The sequence below is a fragment of the Festucalex cinctus genome, chromosome 5 (assembly GCF_051991245.1).
Source record: "Festucalex cinctus isolate MCC-2025b chromosome 5, RoL_Fcin_1.0, whole genome shotgun sequence".
In the NCBI taxonomy this organism is placed as follows: Eukaryota; Metazoa; Chordata; class Actinopteri; order Syngnathiformes; family Syngnathidae; genus Festucalex; species Festucalex cinctus.
In genome coordinates this window covers 20530516-20550470 of record NC_135415.1, presented here as the reverse complement: position 1 = coordinate 20550470, position 19955 = coordinate 20530516, and the positions used below count along the sequence as shown (strand labels likewise).

General features: G+C 37.9%; 3 protein-coding genes across 12 annotated transcripts; 2 read left to right on the top strand and 1 right to left on the bottom strand.

The window, feature by feature from the left end:
• The first annotated feature begins 1965 nt into the window (after nt 1-1965).
• LOC144019108 (cell division cycle protein 20 homolog B-like) lies at nt 1966-15966 on the top strand. Of its 10 annotated transcripts, none has more exons than XM_077521932.1 (11): nt 1967-2420; nt 3464-3526; nt 7533-7731; nt 8610-8710; nt 8788-8833; nt 8949-9059; nt 10905-11116; nt 11183-11304; nt 12588-12807; nt 12909-13034; nt 13118-14432. In XM_077521932.1, the coding sequence occupies exons 2-11, from the start codon at nt 3482-3484 to the stop codon at nt 13439-13441; spliced, it is 1506 nt and encodes a 501-aa protein (XP_077378058.1). In that variant the 5' UTR covers nt 1967-2420; nt 3464-3481; the 3' UTR covers nt 13442-14432. The 10 variants fall into 10 exon arrangements, with proteins under 10 accessions (XP_077378064.1, XP_077378058.1, XP_077378062.1 ...); XM_077521936.1 differs by lacking the exon at nt 1967-2420 and adding an exon at nt 14551-15966 and having other exon boundaries at nt 2430-3526; nt 13118-13241; XM_077521935.1 differs by lacking the exon at nt 1967-2420 and adding an exon at nt 2430-3255 and having other exon boundaries at nt 3464-3496.
• gpx8 (glutathione peroxidase 8 (putative)) lies at nt 4734-7290 on the bottom strand. The gene is made up of 3 exons (XM_077521941.1): nt 7054-7290; nt 6651-6912; nt 4734-6310 (listed from the first exon to the last, which is right to left on the bottom strand). The coding sequence occupies exons 1-3, from the start codon at nt 7258-7260 to the stop codon at nt 6147-6149; spliced, it is 633 nt and encodes a 210-aa protein (XP_077378067.1). The 5' UTR covers nt 7261-7290; the 3' UTR covers nt 4734-6146.
• Nucleotides 15967-16253: 287 nt separating the features above from the next.
• On the top strand, nt 16254-18675 carry LOC144019110 (granzyme A-like). The gene is made up of 5 exons (XM_077521940.1): nt 16254-16402; nt 16481-16622; nt 16992-17127; nt 18130-18405; nt 18481-18675. The coding sequence occupies exons 1-5, from the start codon at nt 16351-16353 to the stop codon at nt 18640-18642; spliced, it is 768 nt and encodes a 255-aa protein (XP_077378066.1). The 5' UTR covers nt 16254-16350; the 3' UTR covers nt 18643-18675.
• Nucleotides 18676-19955: the final 1280 nt, after the last annotated feature.

Here is a 19955-nt window from a genome sequence, read left to right as displayed (position 1 = left end):
TACATTATTGAAAAAAAGATCTAAAAATCTCAGATTACCTTGTCACCATGCCCAGAATATTGCCTCGATATCCATCATATTTGGACATTTTGTAGTCACAAAGGTCTACAGAAAGGCCCACTTTTGTGTGGCAAAGTCATCAATTAGTACCTTTTATTTGAGTTAAAACAAGTAGAGGTCTTTGTCCATTCACCACAATTTTATTGTTGCTTTTTCTGCGCCTCTTTTGCTTGGAAAATTCACAAGAGGGCAATTCCCACGCTTGCCATCATCTGTTCGAGCTGCTTCCTTCCGGACGGCAGCACAGTGCATCAAGGCCAAAACATACAGATTTGTTTGACCGGTGGTTGTTTGAAGGTTTATAACTTCTTCCTGCCTTTTACTGTATGATAGAAAACTCGTTGACATTCATTGTTTTATCAACTGTTTTATCAACTGCAAGAATTCTGAAAAGTAGGAAGACCGGGGCCTCATTGTATCACAGGTAAGTTGTCACGTTGCAATTTTCTTCTCCACCAGGGGGCGCAACGAAAAAGTGGACTATTTTAGTAGTTTTCTACGTATAGTTGTGTACTGTTTGAGATGAGAATAGCACATTGTGAGCTGAGATGAGCGCCAGTTATCTATTTGGCACAACCCAATAATTTTTTAACTTCAAATATTTTGAAACAGGCATCGCACACAGACAAATTCTAGTAGCAAATAATGTGGACTCATTAGAGGAGAGATTCAGGCATTTCCTCATGTCTTCGTCACTGCATGCTCTGTTTTAAGTTATAACTTTTAACTAGAGCATTTTTTAGCCAAAATGCTAATTTGGGGCAACTTGTCTCATGTCATTTGGGGGTTTGTTGTCACATATGCAAATGATGGGTCCTGGCTCTGGCAACTGTTTTCATATGCCAGAAATGTTCTTCCTGTGATGAGTCTGAAGTGAGGAAATTAGTTTGCCATGTTTTGTTTCATTGTTTGAACATGGATTTTGCATTTGTTGGAACTACAATATGCCCACATGTCTGGACTGGTTTAAGTTTCATAACCATCAATCCATTAACCAAAATGCTTTATTTTTTTAAATTCAATTTAATCTCAAATTTCCAGTTTAAGGGAAGCAAAACAGGCATTGAGAGCTATGACCAGCAGTTCCTAAGGACTCTCCTATTTCATATTTTATGTTAAAGTTTGCTCAATGACTACGGTAAATTTTCAAGATCAATGACAAACAATTTCTCTGGCTGTAAAAAAAAAAAAAAAAAAAAAACAGAAACAAAAAAACAGGAGAACAAGGATAATTTTGTCCTTATTTTATTAGTTCCAAAATCTAGTGTGACATCTTATATACCCCATATAGTGTGATTAGAATATATTGTAATCACATAATAATTTATAAATACATTTAGAATACAATAAATTGATACAATAAATATATTTCCATATATCTATCTTGACTTACTTTCTATTGTAATCAATTTCATTGGTTTTTATTTTATTTGATTTATTGAACATATAAATATACAAACAGCAGAGAAACAAAAAATTTTTAAAAAAAAGAACCTCATAAAATCACCAATCAATCACAGTTTACATGTTCAAAAGGGGGTAGGCAGAAGTTAAAATCTTATCTAGTCCTACCCCTTATACATTGTATAATATTGTATAATATTGTATGTGGTTGTTTGGCTAACCAAAATAATTGGTGCGTGCAACCACCCGGAAGAGCTTAACCTATTAGTTTAGATTGTTTTTTTTGTTTTTTTGTTTTAACCAATTTTTAGAGTGCTTAATTGTGACACATTTGACCGCTTTAAATTAAAATAGCGCCAAACTGTGGGAAATCATGCGGGAGGGGAAATGTACTCGCGTAGGGCCTACGTATCCCACAATGGGTTTTGATCATACAGTTATGTTAATTCATCATAAACAAAACGCGATATAGGCTTGGATATTGGATGGATGGAGTTTATACACATACTTATTTCACCCCTTTTTCTCTTTAATCTGAATGAGCTGACCGAGCCTTAAAATAAATAAATACATAAATACATAAATAAATAAATCGGTGGCCGTTAAACACGCCCCCTGATTAGCATTTTTTTTTTTTCTGAATTAGAGCCAAACGGTCATTTGAATGTCAGTTGTGTGCTGGACCACGGCTGTCCCACAGTTGCTGTAACGTTCCAAAACCTACTTGAGCTGCTCGCGTTATCTCAAAACACACAACTTCAACCTGCCGCGCATGGACACATATGGAAGTGGCAGGTGGCAGGAGTGCGCACCAACTCGCGCCTTTCAACCCACTTCGCGCCGCAGACCCGCGCAACCTGAGGCGAGGCGGCCTGGCGGCTCAAATCCTATTCCATTGTTCGACACTTGTGACTTGATTTCAACTCGTGGCAGACCATAATGCAAGTACAATACAGGTACATTGAGAGATATTGATAGAAAAATAATGGTTAGAATTGGTTTTCAGGAAGGGTATTTCAATAATAAGAATTTGAAAATAATGCGCAACAATTTAAATGAAATTAGAAATGTTATGAGTAGTCCTATACGTACAAATATATCACACTATTATAATGAATAGGCTAAGCAGTTTACTTAACAAAAAGCAAAGTACAGGATTTTAATGCAATGTCCAAATACTTGAGTACATATACATATTCTGTTTAGCCTACTGAACATTTCGGAACGAGATTGTGGTTCGTGACAATTTAACAACAATCTGTATTCTTATTTAAAAAAAAAAAAAAAAAAAAAAAAAAAAAAAAAAAAAAAGGTTATACTTAGAAATTGGGATAGAGCGTAAAATCGTTCAAATTATAATCTAGAATCCTTATCAGCCTTTGCAGGTCGCCTTCCAACAAAAAACAAAACAAAAACAAAAAACAAAAACAAACAAAAAAAACAGTTAAAACTTTAAACTAACATCAAATTGGCCTTCAACTGATAATTATTGTTTTTCGTTTAACTGCTGAGTCACTGTTACTAGTGGAAACCAAGCGGAGGGAATCCAAGAAGTAAGGGCGCACTTAATTGGAGGGAGAAAAAAAAAAAAAAGAGCGAAAGAGCGAGGGAAAAGGCCAATCACAGAAGAGACGAAAGAGTTTCTTCCCGCTGCAGAGAGCGCCTGGTGGGTACTATTTAGTAGCTAGGGGCGTCCAGCAGAGACCAGACAACACAAAGCGGGTGCAGAGTGGCGACCATCCGCCTCGATCGGGCTGAGAAGACGACTAGGCAGAGAAACAATTTACATTGGTGAGACGCTTTAAAACTTACAACTCAAAATTAAATACCATTTGTCTATATTTTACTCGTTAAATCGATATAAAGTGCTAAAAAAAAGTTTAAATGAATGAGCATTATGTCCCTTTCCGGATCTTGTATTGTACTTTTAAGCAACAAAATATGATCTGCCACTTTTTAGTTTCCTCACTGCTAATTTTCTGCGTTGGTGCGCATGCAGGATAAGAACAGGAGAAGAATGCAGCCAGATGAGGTAGGAAAGAAGAGAAACTCTCCTTTCCAGGTAATACATCCAGTCAAATAAATCAAGTGTTGGTCCGCTGTTTTTGCCCTGAGCTGGCTGTGACAGTGAGGCAGTGTCCTGCTGCAGGCTGTGTCGTTTGATTGACAGCTGTCAGTTGCACTCCTCACTGCTGCAGCTCCAACAAACACATAAGCACACGCGGCTTGTGACTGGTTAGGACTCGGAGGCAGTAACTTACTATTTGCACACGCAGTTACACTTTAGGCAAGCTAGACTTGGGATAGACTTCGAGGTTAACGATAGACCCTTCCAGTGTGACGTCACGTTTAAGTGCGCCCCTTGCGGTGGAGGGCAGGGCATCGATTTGTTTGTTAGCAGCTAGCACGCTAAGATAGCCTGAAAACTTCGATATACAGCAAGACAAGTCGGACACAAACGATTTAATGAGTGACAATTTACACCATGAAAGTAGTGATCAACGTATTGTTTCAAGCAAAAACATACCTTGAGCTTCTGCTTCCACTTCCAACAAACTCCTCTTTTGTAGCTAGCGGCTCCAAACGGCTGGTTTCAATGAGTCGCAGTAATGTAGTGTCCTACTCGGGACGTTTTTTTTTTTGGGTGACACTTGACATATTTTCCACCTTTTAACGAAAACGCTCGCCGAAAATCAAGCTCTGTACAATAATTTGTTATGGGATGTTTGCGCTCCATGAGGCACAGCGGAAGATGCAATTAAAAATTAAAAAAAAAAAAAAAAAAAGAGGCGCAGCGGAAGCTAAGCAGTGACGTCAGCTGGAAGAGTCAAATTCACGTCACAAACGTTTTGCGAAAGAAGACACATTATAGGCTAGTTCACAAACAAATGCGACCCAGATCGGATTTTTTTTGCCCAAATGCAATCTATCTGTATCAATCTAGTATCTGACTTTTTTTTTTTTTTAAATGTCAGTCTGAACGGCTCAATTCCGATTTTTTCATATCCGACCAGGGCGGCTGGGCCACTTTCATATGTAGTCCTAGATCCGATACGTATCCGAATTTTTGCAATGCGACCGCAATCTGAACGGCCAAGTCGCATCCGACCACTACGTAATCAAAAGTCCACAATATGCGCTCCGCTGCGTCCGCGCGGGCGGGGACATACTCTGGAGACTTACGTGAATCGGCAAAGTTGTTTCGAGTAACACTTGTGGGTTTATATTTGACTTTAATTTAATCCCACCTGAAACATGAAGCATAAAGATGACATTTGTAGCCATGCAGACGGCTCATTTATTACGTGACACGCTGGACCATATGTATTTACTTCCGTAAACAGCATAGTAAGTGACGTATCTTCTTCTGCGCATGCGGGTCACTTTGTGGACGCATAACGTTGACACAGCAGACAGACTGAGGTCGCAATTAATAGGTAATGTGAACGCTTACTAAAAAAACAAAAACAAAAATCAGATTTCACCAAATATTCGGAATTGAGCATTAAAACCTGCAGTGTAAACGTAGCCATATAGTACTGTATTTGCGGGGTTTTTGTGCGCTTTCTGAAACACCCTAAAATACCACAAGTGGGCGCCAAAATCATGTATGAAAGAAATTATTAAATTGATACAATTTTAATTAAATTTAGTGATACATTTGACTGTGAGCAGCCAAGTTGTATTTTTATGTAAACAGTTCCCGTCCGTCTCTTGCTATCAAGTGAATGGTCGTCAGGCAGTGTCTTGTTAGCTGGTTTGTTGTTGCGTGCCAGCTTACCTGCGACTGCCCAACGACTGTCCACGCAACCTGCAAAACACACATACGTGACTGTTTGTTGTAACCATGGCAACAAGCTTTTGACTGTTAAGTGGCTTAAGGACATTTGAAGGAGTCACTAATCATTAAAATGCACATTTTGTAAAGAACTAAGAAATAAAAACAGTACAGTGTAAGCTATCAAATGTTATAAGGAGTCGGGGATTCTACGAATTAAGCCACTGTTAAATTGAAAAATTTAATAAGAAAATGTTATGTATTGATGAGCGCAATAACGTGCACGTGTGGTACATTTTTGCCCACTTTGGGTCACCATCTTCACATTCCATGGTAGTATTTGTGACTGCGTGTGTCCTGGTCTGTATTGTTGGCTAACTGGATTGAAATTTTAGCAATTCTCAAGATTGGCAAAGATAAAGGGAGAATGCAAACAATCATCGTCGTTAGTTGCTGTAATTAGCTCATGTCATAGGGAGACAACAGCACAAGTTAATTTTGTAATCTATGTTTGTATAAATGTGACTCATAGCAAAAGTGGTAGTGATTGAGTAAGTCAAAAACAAAAACATTTGATCGAGATGTTTTTAAAAAAGAGAAGGGGACATCAAATCACTTTTGTGGCTTAACATCCATCATTAGTAAAAAAAAACAAAAAAAAAACATGATTGTCATTTTTTCCCCATCTGATCATATGGCCACACCCGCGAACACAAACATACATTGTTAATAGCCACACATTGCTTCTATTGGCTAAAACTAAATGATAGATCAGCCCTGCTGTTTGGAGTCATGGTCCAACCCCGTTCAATGTAGCCAAACAGTTCAGTCCTGTTAGTCCTGGTCATCATGGCACAGGACAGGTTAGGCTGCATGTCCGATCAGTAACTCAGAAGAAACGCCATCATAGCTCCGTGCGCTTTTTAACGATGATCTCCCGCACCATGGCCGCCACCTCTTGGCGAACGTTCTCCATGGGCTCGTCTGCTCGCCAGAAGCGCACCACTTTGCCCTCGGGATTCACTAGAAACTTCCAAAAGTTCCACTTGGGAATTTTCTGCACGGAATCTGAAAAATAAAAAGGTTTTGTATACAATTAAAAGGAACTGTACAAACAAAAATACGGGGGAGGGGGGGGGGGTCAGTTTACAATGTTCATGACATGTATTCCAAGATACGAATGGCATAGCTAAACTACTTTACTGGGTGGCCTAAGAATACATAGTCACGCAGAGCATTTGAGTTGATACAATATAGGTTATACAATAAAATAATAATAAAAACAAAAACGAGTCTTCATTTTTTTTAATACAAATGTCCACCTCAAAATGTTTTATAGCCATTCATCCATACGAGGTGTTGCCTTCAGGGACACTCCAAAATCGCAGCTTCAGATGCTCGTTCGTACCTGTGAGGAATTTGAAGGCCGGTTCGGCCTCGGACCCCATTATTTTGATCTTTCCGAAGAACGGGAAAGTTACTCCGTAGGTGGACTTGGCGAACGCTTCGATGTAACTGCTAGTTCCGGTCTCGGTGTCACCGAACTGTCCGCAAGGGAAGGCCAGGACGTTGAAGTGTGACGTGCCCAGTTCTCTGTGGAGCTCCTGGAGGGACCCGTAAGCTGCCTCCGTCTGCTCGCTGTGGCTCGCCACGTTGACAACCAGGGAAGCCTGCGCGGAGACAGAAGTTTTAGGGCCGTTCCAAGAAGACATTTTAAACACAACCTGACGCAAATTTGAAAACAAAAGTTGGGCCAGGGTGTTTATTTCGCGGTCGGGTTCTCTTAAATCCAGTTGATGATGTGGACTTACTTTTCCTCGGTACTTCTCCAGAGAGACCGTCCTCCCTTTCGCGTCTTTTACCGCAAAAGAATAAAAATCCGCCGGTTTTCGGGGCTTCAGCAGCTGCGTCTGGAGCAGGAACAAACAGCCCACGCCGACAGTCATGCTCAACAGAACCGTCAACTTCTTCACTTTGGGCCCGGACGACCTGACGGGGTAGCCCCCTAAGGCCTCCATCTTGGAGGAGGGAAGAAGAAGGAAACCCGAGGGGCGGGGTAAAGTGATGAAGACGGGGCGCGGGTAGAATCAAGCTAGCCGGCAATACTGCAAAAATTGATGCGATCTGGTGACACACTTCAAAATAAGAGCTAGTACAGCATTTATTTTTTTGGGGTCATTTTCCGTCATATTGTTTGTAATTTGACAATACTGATTTTATGGAAACTAACAGGAGATTGAATGGAATGCATTAAACCTTCATCCACTTTCTTCTTTTGTTCTTTTTGCAGAGTGAAACCGACGCAAGTGTGACATACAAGCGCTTTAGGACACGGCTCATCCACAGGAGCAGTCGAGAGAGTCCCGCTGCGAGTACGCCCTTGTCCACTAGGCGGCGCTGTAGGTACATCTTTAAGTTAGATGGCGTCTGTCAGAGGCTGGAGCTGGATTCTCCCTTTAGGCATCAGGAAGCATCACAGAGAGCACAAGGTAGCCTATGGATGTACTAAGATGTGTTAGTGTTCAACTTGAAATGCAACAGGAAGTCAGACATTTGTTTTGAAGACACAGTCTTGGGGCAAATTCAACAGCATTTACTTGACAAACACTTGCGAGGAAGTTCACCCAAAAGAGGCACAATTGTAAGCAGGCATCACAGATGGGCAATGCTGAATTATGAAGCTTCATTCAGATCATTCCGAGAATTTTGTCTGAAAAACGTGACCCATTAATTGCTTTAACTATTATAGTTGTATTTTTTTTCCCCCCTATTATTATTAATAAAGCCAACATGTGTTTTGGGGAAATATTTTCTAAATTTCTCATTAATTTGTGAAGTTGCCATTAGCCTAATCATATGCATACTTGTCCTTTTGAACTTTCCTTGATAACGTAATAAAAATTTAAAGTATTAGTATTTCAGTTATTCTGGACTCTTCATGCTTGTTGAATTTGTTGTGATTTTTCTAGTTTTCGAAACATTCCAAATGACTTAGGCAATTATGCTGTTAGGGTGAACAGGATGCAAACCCAATTTAACTCTTCCGTTGCAGTTGTAGAGCATTGGCTCAACATCTCAAACATACACAGGGTAAACTGTGGGTGCGTAAAAGCTGTGAGCAGCAGTTGAGACGACAATGCAGCAGATCACACCTTTGGGGTTCAACACTCATACGCAACATGTTTGCCACAGCTACATATAGATAACTTAGTGCATGCATTATTCTGATCAAAAGGAAGCTTTGCGAACTTTGACAGGAACATGATTCTTCCAACCCATTTGTTTTATATACTCATTATGATATCAGTTAAATTAATAGACTCCACGTACAAAGTGTAATATTTATTTTATTCTTTTTAAAAATCAGAATCAAGACTGTTTGCGTGTGACACCAATGCAACACCAAAGACGAAATGCATCTTCCCAAACTCCAGAAGATATTCAGTCATGTTCAATGTGCCAGAACAGGTTTGTTCATAAAATGTACCAAAAAAAAAAACACCACCTGCCAAAATTGGTGTATTTCTTTCATGATTTATTTCCAGGGATGGATTTGGACTGCACATGAAGGTGAAGATGCACAATCAACTGGTACAGGATACTTTTACTTGGCATGAAACGACACACCCTACCATAACTGAACAAGATTGGAGTACTTTCCGAAAAACACTATTGTAATAAAGATCTTTTTTCAATGCACATTCAGAAGAAATCCGAAGTGATCCAAAGCCATTTTCGGTTCTGAGCGCATCTTCATCGAGCCCACGAGGAAAGTCAGCACTCAAGTTGGCTGCACCATCACTGGTAAACGACTACTGTAAGACGATCTATCTAGTTTTTCTCTAACCTCTCGCGCCGGGCCGAAACTCAATTCATAAGTCACAATTTGGTAAATTTCATATTTGGAGGCACAAGATTTGTGTCTGAAGCCAGAGATATACTAATACTAAAAAAATAATAATAAATAATAATAATAAAAAAAAAAAAAAAAAAAAAAAAAAAAAAAAAAAAAAAAAAAGAGATATACTAATACTTACTTTAGGCTACCTATGGCCTGCCCAACTTAACTCATTCACTGCCAGCCATCACCGAAGCAACCTTTACTGGATTTTGACTGATTTTACAAGGCCCACAGAATATTGTGTTCTATTGCTATAAAAACATGGATCCTACCAAAAAAAAGGTTAGAGTCTCTTCTTTCATCAGGAAAAAAAAAATCATGTTTCTATCTTTTTCACTTTTGCAGCAATTAGAATTAGAATATAGCTAAGTTTAATCATTTAATTGTAAAGTGCTTTGGGCACTATATAGTGTATTAAAACACTATATAAAAAAAAGAGTCCATTTAGCATTTATTCACATATCTGTTTAAAACACTGGGGAAAAGAGCTTGTTGCAACATGGCCCTGGTTGATCTCTTATACTCTGCTGCCACCTGCTGGCTGTTTTTTTGTCATAACTACTAGGGATGTTCGATAGCACATTTTTTCAGACCGATACCGATACTCAGACCCTCAGTACTCACCGATACCGATACCAACTGCCGATACCAGTAGTACATTTTGACAAAAAAATCACTAAAAGATATTTTCAACCAAATATATTTCCTTTAATTTTGACAAAAAACAACAACACAGTCACTGTTCAATAGTCTTAACGCTCAAAATAAAACACAAAACCCTCTTTTAGTTTACGATTCACAATTTTGAAGTATTTCCAAACCGGTGAAGTTTTGGTGAAAAACTGCTGCAAGCTAGCGCCAGTTACAGGCAAGGAGGACTCACTTAACGTCTTCCCCCTCTGCCATCGGTCGCTTGTACTCGTCTGCGTCACGAGTACTCGAGTACTTGAAAAAAGGCTGATATCGGCCCGATACCGATACCTGGTATCGGTACTTGCCCAACCCTAATAACTACTAGTGATAGACCGATATGGTTTTTTCAAGGCCGATACCGATACAGATTATTTGTAGTCAAGTCGGCCGATAACCGATATTTCAAGCCGATATTCATTTGCAGTAAAATGGGGAGGGGGGGGAATTCTTTCAAACTATATATAATTTCTCACTGAGTAACAAATTCATGTGAATGTAGCTCATTTGGGGTTTTTGTTAGGGTTCGTAAAAACGTTTCAAAAAGATTTTTGCGGTGAAAAATTGTGTGAATATGTTCCAAATGTGTTTACGACAAATAAAAACTGACTGCGAACATCTTACAAATCCTGATGAAAACCCCAAATTCGCTACGTTCGCAAGTATCCCCTGCTCAGTGAGCTTTATCGGCCTTCAGATTCAAAACATGGCCGATGCCGATATTTGTCAAAATGCCAAATATCGGCGCCGATAATCGGCCCCGGCCGATTATCGGTCTATCCCTAATAACTACCATTGCTTAGCGTCCTCTTCAAGTCAGAGGCTGCATCAAAGCCTTCTTTATGCTCTAGCATAAAAAAACAAACAAACAAAAACACAACTAATAAATAGGTTTTTTGGGACCATGGCCATATTTAAAATAGAATATTTTTATACGTTTTTGGGAGCAAATGAGTTAACCATGTACTGACTGATTGACCAAACAACGACTTTCCTACCTACCAAGGTACCAAAATATCTACTGACCAACTGACCAATATTTCAATTAACTTTCTACCTTCTTCCTTACAGACGCACATCTTCTAGACTGCAGCTGTAGCGGCATTCTCGCATTAGCTCTCGACTCTTCTGTCTACATTTGGAATTCAGAAACTCGCTCTCTGCTGGGACATCTGGACCCGAGTCCAGAACCGGGTCGAGAACGCCGCCAGACAGTTTCGTGCGTACGCTGGAGTGAGGACGGACGTGTTCTCAGTATCGGAACGAGGCGTGGGGAGGTGCAGGTATGTATGTACGTTCTGGGGGCTGAAGGTGTGAGGTGGACGTGTAAAATCAAGTTGAATCATCAGTGTGTTGTTTGTGTGTTGACTCCTCAGTTGTGGGACATTGAACGGAGGCAGAATGTGAGGACACTGCCTTCACAACTGTCTGTGGTTCGAGGTCTTTCCTGGAAACAGCAACTTCTCAGCAGGTGAAGCCCACCAGCGGTTTAACACCAAACCTTTTCGATATAATTTCAACTTCAATACAGAGCTGCATCACATTCTTGTTTAGCAACTTCATAACGGAAATAAGTGACCTCTTGAAAGGTTTAGAATTACTCAGTAAATGTTCTTATTTTTGTTACTTATTGAACTCCTTTGAGGCTACAAACACAGTGATGCCAAATAGTGAACCCACATTTAACTTTTCCACTGTAAAAAAAAAAAAAAAAGGAGTAATATTTACTTGAAAAAAAACAACTAGTAACGTTTTTTTCACTCTGAAATTCCAAGTACATACAAGGGCAATTTTGAGTGCATTTTACCAGTTTATTTAAAAAAAAAGTTACTCAAGCGTTGAGGAACGAACTCATAACCTTCAGCTTGGGAGACAGCCACTCTACCAGCTGAGCCATGCCACTCTTGCTGTTTGCAACTGTACTGCATTACTGGTGTGTCCAAATTGAGACCAAAACCGGGTCTCTTGGCGGTACAAGGATTCCGACTGACACCATCAATATACTAACACACAGCAGGAATGGGCATGGCTCAGGTGGTAGAGTGGCTGTCTTGCAACCTGAAAGTTGTGGGTTCGTTCCTCAACTCTTGAGTAACTTTTTTTTGTTTTTGTTTTTTTAATAAACTGATAAAATGTCGTCAAAACTCTACTTGTAAATTTTACCTAGAATTTCTGAGTGATTTTTTTTAATATATAATTTTCCAATTAAAGAGTACACTCTTTTTTTTTTTGCAGTGTACCAATAGTTAAAAAATAAAAATAAATAAATAAATAAATAAATAAATATATATATATATATATATATATATATATATATATATATATATATATATATATATATATATATATATATATATATATATATATATATATATATATATATATATATAGTATAGTTGTATAAATTTTGAGTGAAAAAATATTTTTTAATTTTTTGTAGTTATATAATTCAAGTAAATAAATAGTACTTTTTTTTTTTTACAGTGTACCAATAGTTTAAAAAATCAAGTTATATATATATATATATATAGTACAGTGAAAAAAATAATTTTTAATTTTTAGTCATATAATTCAAGTAAAAAAAAGTACTCTTTTTTTTTTTTTTTTTTTTTTTTTTTTTTTTTTTTTTAACAATAGCTGAAAAAATATCAAAAATATCAAATAGCAGAAATATCAAATATCAAAAATATCAAATAGCAGCAATAGTGTTAGCAGAATATTTAGCTTGTTTTCACCCCCTGGACTCTTTGGCAGTGGCTCCATCCTGGGACACATACATCACAATGACTGGCGGACTCCATTTCCTCTCGTGGGCGTGAACGTCCAGCAGGAGGGCCTGTGCAGCCTTCAGTGGTCTCCCGGTGGTGAGTGGCTGGCCAGCGGCTCCGCGGACGGCCTCCTCAACATTTGGGATCATGATGTCACGGGGTCGCATCAACCGATCACCACAATCAAGCAGCCTAGCGCAGTCAAGGTGTCAATGAAAAAAAAGCACTTAATGATTTTTAACATCTGAACTAGCATATTTATTGTATGTAGCACTTTTAAAGCATTGACAAGCTTGTATGTGTTCAGGCGATGGGATGGTGTCCATGGAAGAGAAATGTGATGGCTACAGGTGGTGGATTGAATGACGGAAAGCTTCGAATTTGGGACACGGAGTCGGCCTCTTGTATCGGTTCCGCTGACACCAACTCACAGGTGCTTTGAGACTTCGAACATCACAAAAGTGTTAACACCTTGACGTTATCCAGCGGTGACGCTTGTCACCACCCCGATTGCAGATCTGTTCTCTGGACTGGGTGGAGGCCACCAGGCGCTTGGTGACCGGGCACGGCCGTCCCCATCACAACGCCATTTGTTGGGCCTGGGAGTTCCCGTCGCTCAGGCCCTTTTTGCACCTAGCAGGTAAAAGAAGAATTCATTCGGCCATCCATTTTCTTGTCCTACTAGGGCAGTGGTGTCCAAATTATGGCCCAGGGGACATTACGTTTTTTTGCGGCCCGTATATACTAAAAGTAACTTTTGACATGGTGGGGATTATCACTACTGCTACTACATTTTTCGATATGTACAACGAGACAATATATAAGCTATGCCTAGTTTGAAGTTTAAGTTGTGCTGAAAAACAACACAACACTTCAACTATAATGATCCAATTAAAATGTATTAAGTGTACCAAATTTAAATCAGTGCTTCTCAATTATTTTCTGTCATGCCCCCCCTAGTAAGAAGAAAACATCTCGCATTCTTATTATTCTAGGACAGTTACAAAAATAAAATAAATAAAAATAAAATAATAAAAAAGCACGTTCCCCGAGGTCAAACTTGATGGAGCCTCGCAACCCCCTGGGGGGCCTGCCCACTATCTGAGAAGCACTGACCTAAATACATCTTTGAAAACTAACAGCTCTAATAGTCATTCTTACAATTCACACCAACAGAACTATATTGGGTTAAAAACGTTTAATCCACTGTAATAGTATGTAGAATTTCAACATTTAAAGGGATACTTTACTTATTTAGCCATTTTGGCAGTTAAACATTAATATTTTGCCTATAATAAATTTAATATTTTCATTATTTTTCATGTACAATTAGTACTTTTAAAAACACATTTAGTAGCTTGCCCGTCGACTGAAAATGACATCACAAGGGCTCAGGTAACCAATCACAGCTCAGCTTGTGAATGTCACATGACCAAACCTAGAAAGCAGATGAGCTGTGATTGGTTACCTGAGCCCTATGATGTCATTTTCAGTCGACGACAAGTTGCAAAATGTACTAATTGTATGTGAAAAATAATGAAAGTATCAAATTCATTATAGACAAAATATTAACTTTTTATTGCTATGATGAGCTAAATAAGTAAAGTATCCCTTTAATTGAATTATTATTTAATAGACCACTAGAGGGTGCCAGATTTCCATTAGGTGGCTAATGGTGAGTAATAATTAAATATAAAAATCGGCTCCTGACTATTTAATCACTACGACTTGTTCACCACATTACCAAGGTTCTGCAAATAGTGACACTTGATTTGAGGCCACATTTTTCAAAGTTTGGAATCTAGACCTATGATGTAGCAATTCTGCAAGTTATTTTAATTATGACATATTTGAAATGTCTGCCATTCGGAGCTCTCACTTTCCCTTGAAAGTCACCTTGAGTTGGTCTTTTGAATGCAGAAAAATCTGTTTTGGATTTTTTTTTCCAGGTCATTCGGGTCGTGTCTTGCACGTGGCCTTAAACAACGACGCTAGCCAGCTCTTCACTGCAGCAGCGGATCAGTGCCTTCACGTGTGGAACATGTCTGTTCCCATATCTGTACTTTGTTAAGAATGCATGCTTAAAACATGTGTTGCTTGCAGTGCTTCAAATGCAAACTTCTCGTTGCAGTCCACTAACCACAATAGGCCTAAAACATTTGTTTTGTATAAATGTTTTTCTGCTGAGGAATGCTGATAAACAAATGTGATGTGGCATTTTTTATGAAACAGTAAATTTAAAGGGTAAAGTATATAAAAAAAAAATAAAAAATTAGAAATGAAGATATTGCTACTGCATATAGCGTACTGGTTTAGTACCCGTTAGAGCAGTGCTTCTCAATTATTTTCTGTCATGCCCCCCCTAGTAAACAAGAAAGAAAACATCTCGGGCCCCCCACCCCCACACGACTATAAATAGTATCATTTGTCTATAAAATTGTTATAAGTACACCTCTGCATAACACTGTATCCGTATTTAACGTATAAGAGAATAAAAAAAACAAAGAAATATGGACCAACTTAAAATAGCTTTATTAACTGAAACAGAAAAGATTTAAAATGCATCTGAAATTCAAAAGTAAAATTAAATCCTTAATTAAACTATAAACATTTTTTGACTGACCATGTCAAACCATATGATACGGAAAAATAAAATTACATGAAATCAATAAATAATAATGCATTCAAACTGATCATCAACATTAACTCAGGAGCACAATATTAAAAAACAAACAAAAAAAACCTTTAACCTGCAAAACAAAAATATAAAATAATTTGTGATGATTTTTTTTATTTTATTTTAATTTTTTTCTGTGTGCAATGCGCGCATGCTCAGTGCAAACAAAACCCCTACACCACCGAACGAATGCTCCCTGCGCACACTCTACCAATAATGAGAGCGCCACTGCCCCCTAATGTAGTGGAGGTGCAATTGCACTTTATTCTAGGACAGTTAAAAAAAAAAATAATCTAAATAAAAAAATAAAAAAGCATGTTCCCCGAGGTCAAACGCGCCCCACTTGATGGAGCCTCGCGCCCCCCTGGGCAAAAAGCCTTCATGCCAAAAGGAGACGAGGAGCAAGTTGGCGTAAGCACTGCATTAGAGAAACATGACTTTTGAAATTTCTGTATTAATGTTCCTATATTTGTGCATCATTTTACCCAATTACCAGCTAACCACTGAATGTTAGTTGAACGGTTTCCTGTTCATTGAACTTACTGACCTCAAGAGGAAATTGTCTCACATGTGGGTGACAAAACTGCAACTACTTAAAGATGAAAAAAAAATGTGTGGTGAAGACTTCTTTTGAAAAAGAAGGCAGCATGAATAAAAAAAAAAAAAAGTAAAGTCTTTTGAGCATTGTCATTTTTAATTTTAGGCAATTTATTTCAGAATTGTGCATCAAACTGGTAGCTCTTCACACTAATCAGTAGCCAAGAAGTAGCTCTCAATCTATGAAAAGAAAAATGATAAAAAATGTGAATAAATACATCTTTGCAACCTCAGTCACTCCGTCAGAATTATAATTTTTTTTTTTAAATAAAATTTTCTTTCTCAGTTTGAGTCTTTGTGACTCATTAATTGTGTCTCATGGCCTCAAGGTGTTTTTTATTCTTCCATGCACTGAACACACAAGACCTTCATGACGACAATTCTCACAAAAACGAGGGATGTGGCTGCTCATGTTTTTGCATCCCCCAAGAGTATCAAAGGTGTGAACTAAGGTGGGCTTATACAAGAAGGCAAAATGTTCGTGAGTGGCTTCCTGGCGACCGTGGCTCTTCTCGTGGTCGCGCCAAGTGAGTAAAACCCTTTGCAATTTAATTGGCGATTCGTTACTGATGTGATGATTTCTGATACGACGTTTGATTTTGCAGGCGACGCGGCAGAGATTGTCGGTGGGAAAGAAGTGAAGCCCCATTCGCTGCCTTACATGGCGCTGCTCGTGAGACAAAAACCGCACTGTGGGGGTGTTCTCATCGATCCACAATGGGTTCTCACTGCCGCCCATTGTAATGAGTAAGACATGAATTGCTGTTTTTATGTGAACAATCATTTTCGGTGTATTTACAAAAATTCAGAAATATTATTTATAATTTATTATTATTATTATTATTATTATTATTATTATTATTATTATTTTACCTTTTTCAGCATATTTGTATTGTAGAGGTAATATTGTGTAGCCAAAATATTATTTGTTATTTATTACTGCCATTTTCTTTCTCTCTCTTTTTTTTTTTTTTTTTTTTTACATTTATTTATTTTTTTGTCACTTTTTTGTATATGTACAGTAACATTGTCTATCCGGAGTATTTAATTTAATTAAAAATTTTTTTTTTAGCATTTTGTACAAACACTGATGTGATTCGGTTCCTGTGCATACAGTACAAGGAGCGTGTGGCTTGGTGTACACGCCATTGACAAAAGTGAGAAATCCCGCCAGATAAGAAATGTCCAAACCAAATTTCCTCATCCCCGCTATGTAAGGAAGACATTGGTCAATGACCTCATGTTGCTCAAGGTGAGGTGCATCCCCACACAGGTTTTTCTTTCACTATTATACTCATGTGATTTCTATTTGTATTTTTTCCTCTCGTCACCATTCCTCAATGAATTCCAATTCACTGGATTTTGCGCATTTAACTCATTCACTCCCAGCCATTTTCACAGAAGCAATCCTGTTCACTCCCGGCTGTTTAACTGGATTTTGACTGATTTTGGCCCACAGAATATTGTGTTCTTTTGCTATAAAAACATTGAACCTATCAAACGAAAAACTAAACTCTCTTCTTTCATCAGGAAAAAAAGTATATTTATATCTGTTTCCGTTTTGCAGCAATTAGCATTAGAATATAGCTTAATACATTTTCACAACTATTTAGAATTGTGAGTAATTGAGCTTTTTTTCAACATGGCCTGGTTGATCTCTTTTGCTCTGTTGTCACCTGCTGGACGTCTGTGTAATAAAAACCATTTCTTTAACCGTTCTTTGTAGTTGAGAGGCTGCTTCAAAGCCTTTTGTATAATCAAGCAGAAAACAAACAAAAACGTATAAATACGTCTTTGGGACACATTCACTGCCTTTGACAAGTATACTTGTCAATTGTATTTTTTAGAGCGGTGCTAAATGGGGGCGAATCTGAGCATGCTCCACTGTAAATATCAAACTTGGAAACAACTTTACTGATGCCCGACCGCCGGTAGATGACATCATTGCCCCATTTTATACAAAATAAACACAGTTTCAGAGTCCATGGGAGAAATGGCTGTGTTTTGGCAAACCTACATTTTTCTACTGTCAATTTTAAAAGAACGGGACGGGGCAAAAAGTAGGGAATCTATTCTGTTATTTGGTAGATTCGGTTTATATATAATTATTGAATGTAATATCACGTGAGTATTGGAAATTTAAAAATTTTCTATAATGACTGGCAGTGAATGAGTTAAAATATTAAAAAAACAAAAAAAACATATTTATACGTTTTTGGGAGCAAATGAGTTTTTTCTACTCCCCAAATTCTAGCTGGATAAACCGGTGAAGGAGACCAAGACAGTGAAGCGTTTGGCGCTACCGAGGAAGGTCAAAGACCCAAAGGCTGGCAGCCGTTGTTCGGTGGCTGGATGGGGCAGAACCAGCAGCGAGACCAAGATCATGTCCAACGTCCTCATGTCTGTCGACGTGACGGTGATCGACAGAAAAACATGCAACTCTGCCGAGTATTACGACCACAAACCAGTCATCACTGACGGCATGATATGTGCCGGTTCTAATGGTAAAAAGGTGACAGATACCTGCAAAGTAAGTTCATTTGTTGTATGTGCTGGAGTTAATCAGACGTCCACACTAAGTCGTCTCATTGTGTTTTGTCTTCAGGGAGACTCGGGAGGTCCGCTAGTGTGCAAAGGAGTTCTCGTGGGGATTACTTCATTCGGACCATGGAAGTGTGGCCTTATAAAGCCCCCCGGAGTCTACTCGTTTCTCTCAAAACAGCAACTTGAATGGATCAGAACAACCATGAATGAAAATGAAATATAATCGACTTTTCTGACCATTTCAATAAAGTTGAAAAAAAAAAAAGTGTGTTGTTTACAGTTTTACAGTATATCTGGACATTTAATTTATTCGCATATGCATGCAAGTTCTGGGATATTTTCAAATTTCATACAGCAGTCATACAGCAGGCCATATGTACCTCAACGCCATGTCATAAAACAGACAGAAAAAAATGTGAGGGAAAAGGAACATGGTACTGAGTTTTTTGTTGTTTTTTTTTAAAGTGAAATGTTAATAATTTTATACAATTTACCACAATTACCACAACTTAACTGAAATGTACCTTTGCTAATTTGAAGGCGTTTAATAATCATTTAATTTCAGTTTTTTTTTCTTCACGGTTTTCCCAACATGAGTTAGCATTAAAAAGTATATTTAATTTATTCACACCTCCACAGATTTGAATGCCCTTGAATTTATATTGCATACGGGTTTCTAATCTAATCTAATCTAATCTAATCTAATCTAATCTAATCTAATCTAATCTAATCTAATCTAATCTAATCTAATCTAATCTAATCTAATTGGATCTGATCTGATCTGATCTGATCTAATCTAATCTAATCTAATCTAATCTAATCTAATCTAATCTAATCTAATCTAATCTAATCTAATCTAATCTAATCTAATCTAATCTAATCTAATCTAATCTAATCTATTTTAGCCCATTGAAAGGAATGGAACTGCCATTACTCCAATCCATCCTCCTCACGGGAAAAAAAAAAGTTTTTCTAATATGTTTTTGAAAAAGAAAAACAACATATTTTGTATGCATCAATTTAGTGGACATTCCTTCCACCATTGCCATCTAGGCACAGTCTAATACAGCTAGCTAACTGCATACTGTATAGCTATATGGAGCTTCTCAGCATGCCACGTTAGTTGTAAATAAGGATTCTAAGATTTTGAGTATTAATTTGCAGAAAGGTTTTAACTAGAGCTGCCAACCGATTACATTTTTTTTCTTAATTTTGATTCATCACGATTAATCACTTAATTCAATAGGCTTTTTATAAAAAAAAATTTTGCCTGCCACATTTGAAGAGCACCTGATAAATGTTGATTCTTTCGACACTGAATGTTAAGAAGACGTCTTCAACAATTTTTGATCCACTGCACACGCTCATCCCTCTCTTTCTCTAATCAGTTAATTACTTGCATAATTTAAAATGAAAATTACATGACCCCGATAGTTCGACATGAATAAATATTCAGAATGTCATGTGCAAATAGTTATTAAATTTCTTACTTTAAAGCATATAGTTACGTTTATGTCTCAAACACAACGTGTGCTA

Bases quoted from the DNA above. Each gene is read 5' to 3' on its own strand.
- LOC144019110 (XM_077521940.1), top strand. From the start codon at position 16,351: ATGTTCGTGAGTGGCTTCCTGGCGACCGTGGCTCTTCTCGTGGTCGCG. The intron at 16,403-16,480 runs GTGAGTAAAACC...TTGATTTTGCAG, and splicing joins TCTTCTCGTGGTCGCGCCAA to GCGACGCGGCAGAGATTGTC. The intron at 18,406-18,480 runs GTAAGTTCATTT...TTTTGTCTTCAG, and splicing joins AGGTGACAGATACCTGCAAA to GGAGACTCGGGAGGTCCGCT.
- gpx8 (XM_077521941.1), bottom strand. From the start codon at position 7,260: ATGGAGGCCTTAGGGGGCTACCCCGTCAGGTCGTCCGGGCCCAAAGTG. The intron at 6,913-7,053 runs GTAAGTCCACAT...GTCTCCGCGCAG, and splicing joins TGGAGAAGTACCGAGGAAAA to GCTTCCCTGGTTGTCAACGT. The intron at 6,311-6,650 runs GTACGAACGAGC...TTTATTTTTCAG, and splicing joins GGCCTTCAAATTCCTCACAG to ATTCCGTGCAGAAAATTCCC.
- LOC144019108 (XM_077521929.1), top strand. From the start codon at position 3,458: ATGCAGGATAAGAACAGGAGAAGAATGCAGCCAGATGAGGTAGGAAAG. The intron at 9,060-10,904 runs GTAAGACGATCT...TCTTCCTTACAG, and splicing joins ATCACTGGTAAACGACTACT to ACGCACATCTTCTAGACTGC. The intron at 12,808-12,908 runs GTGTCAATGAAA...GTATGTGTTCAG, and splicing joins AGCAGCCTAGCGCAGTCAAG to GCGATGGGATGGTGTCCATG.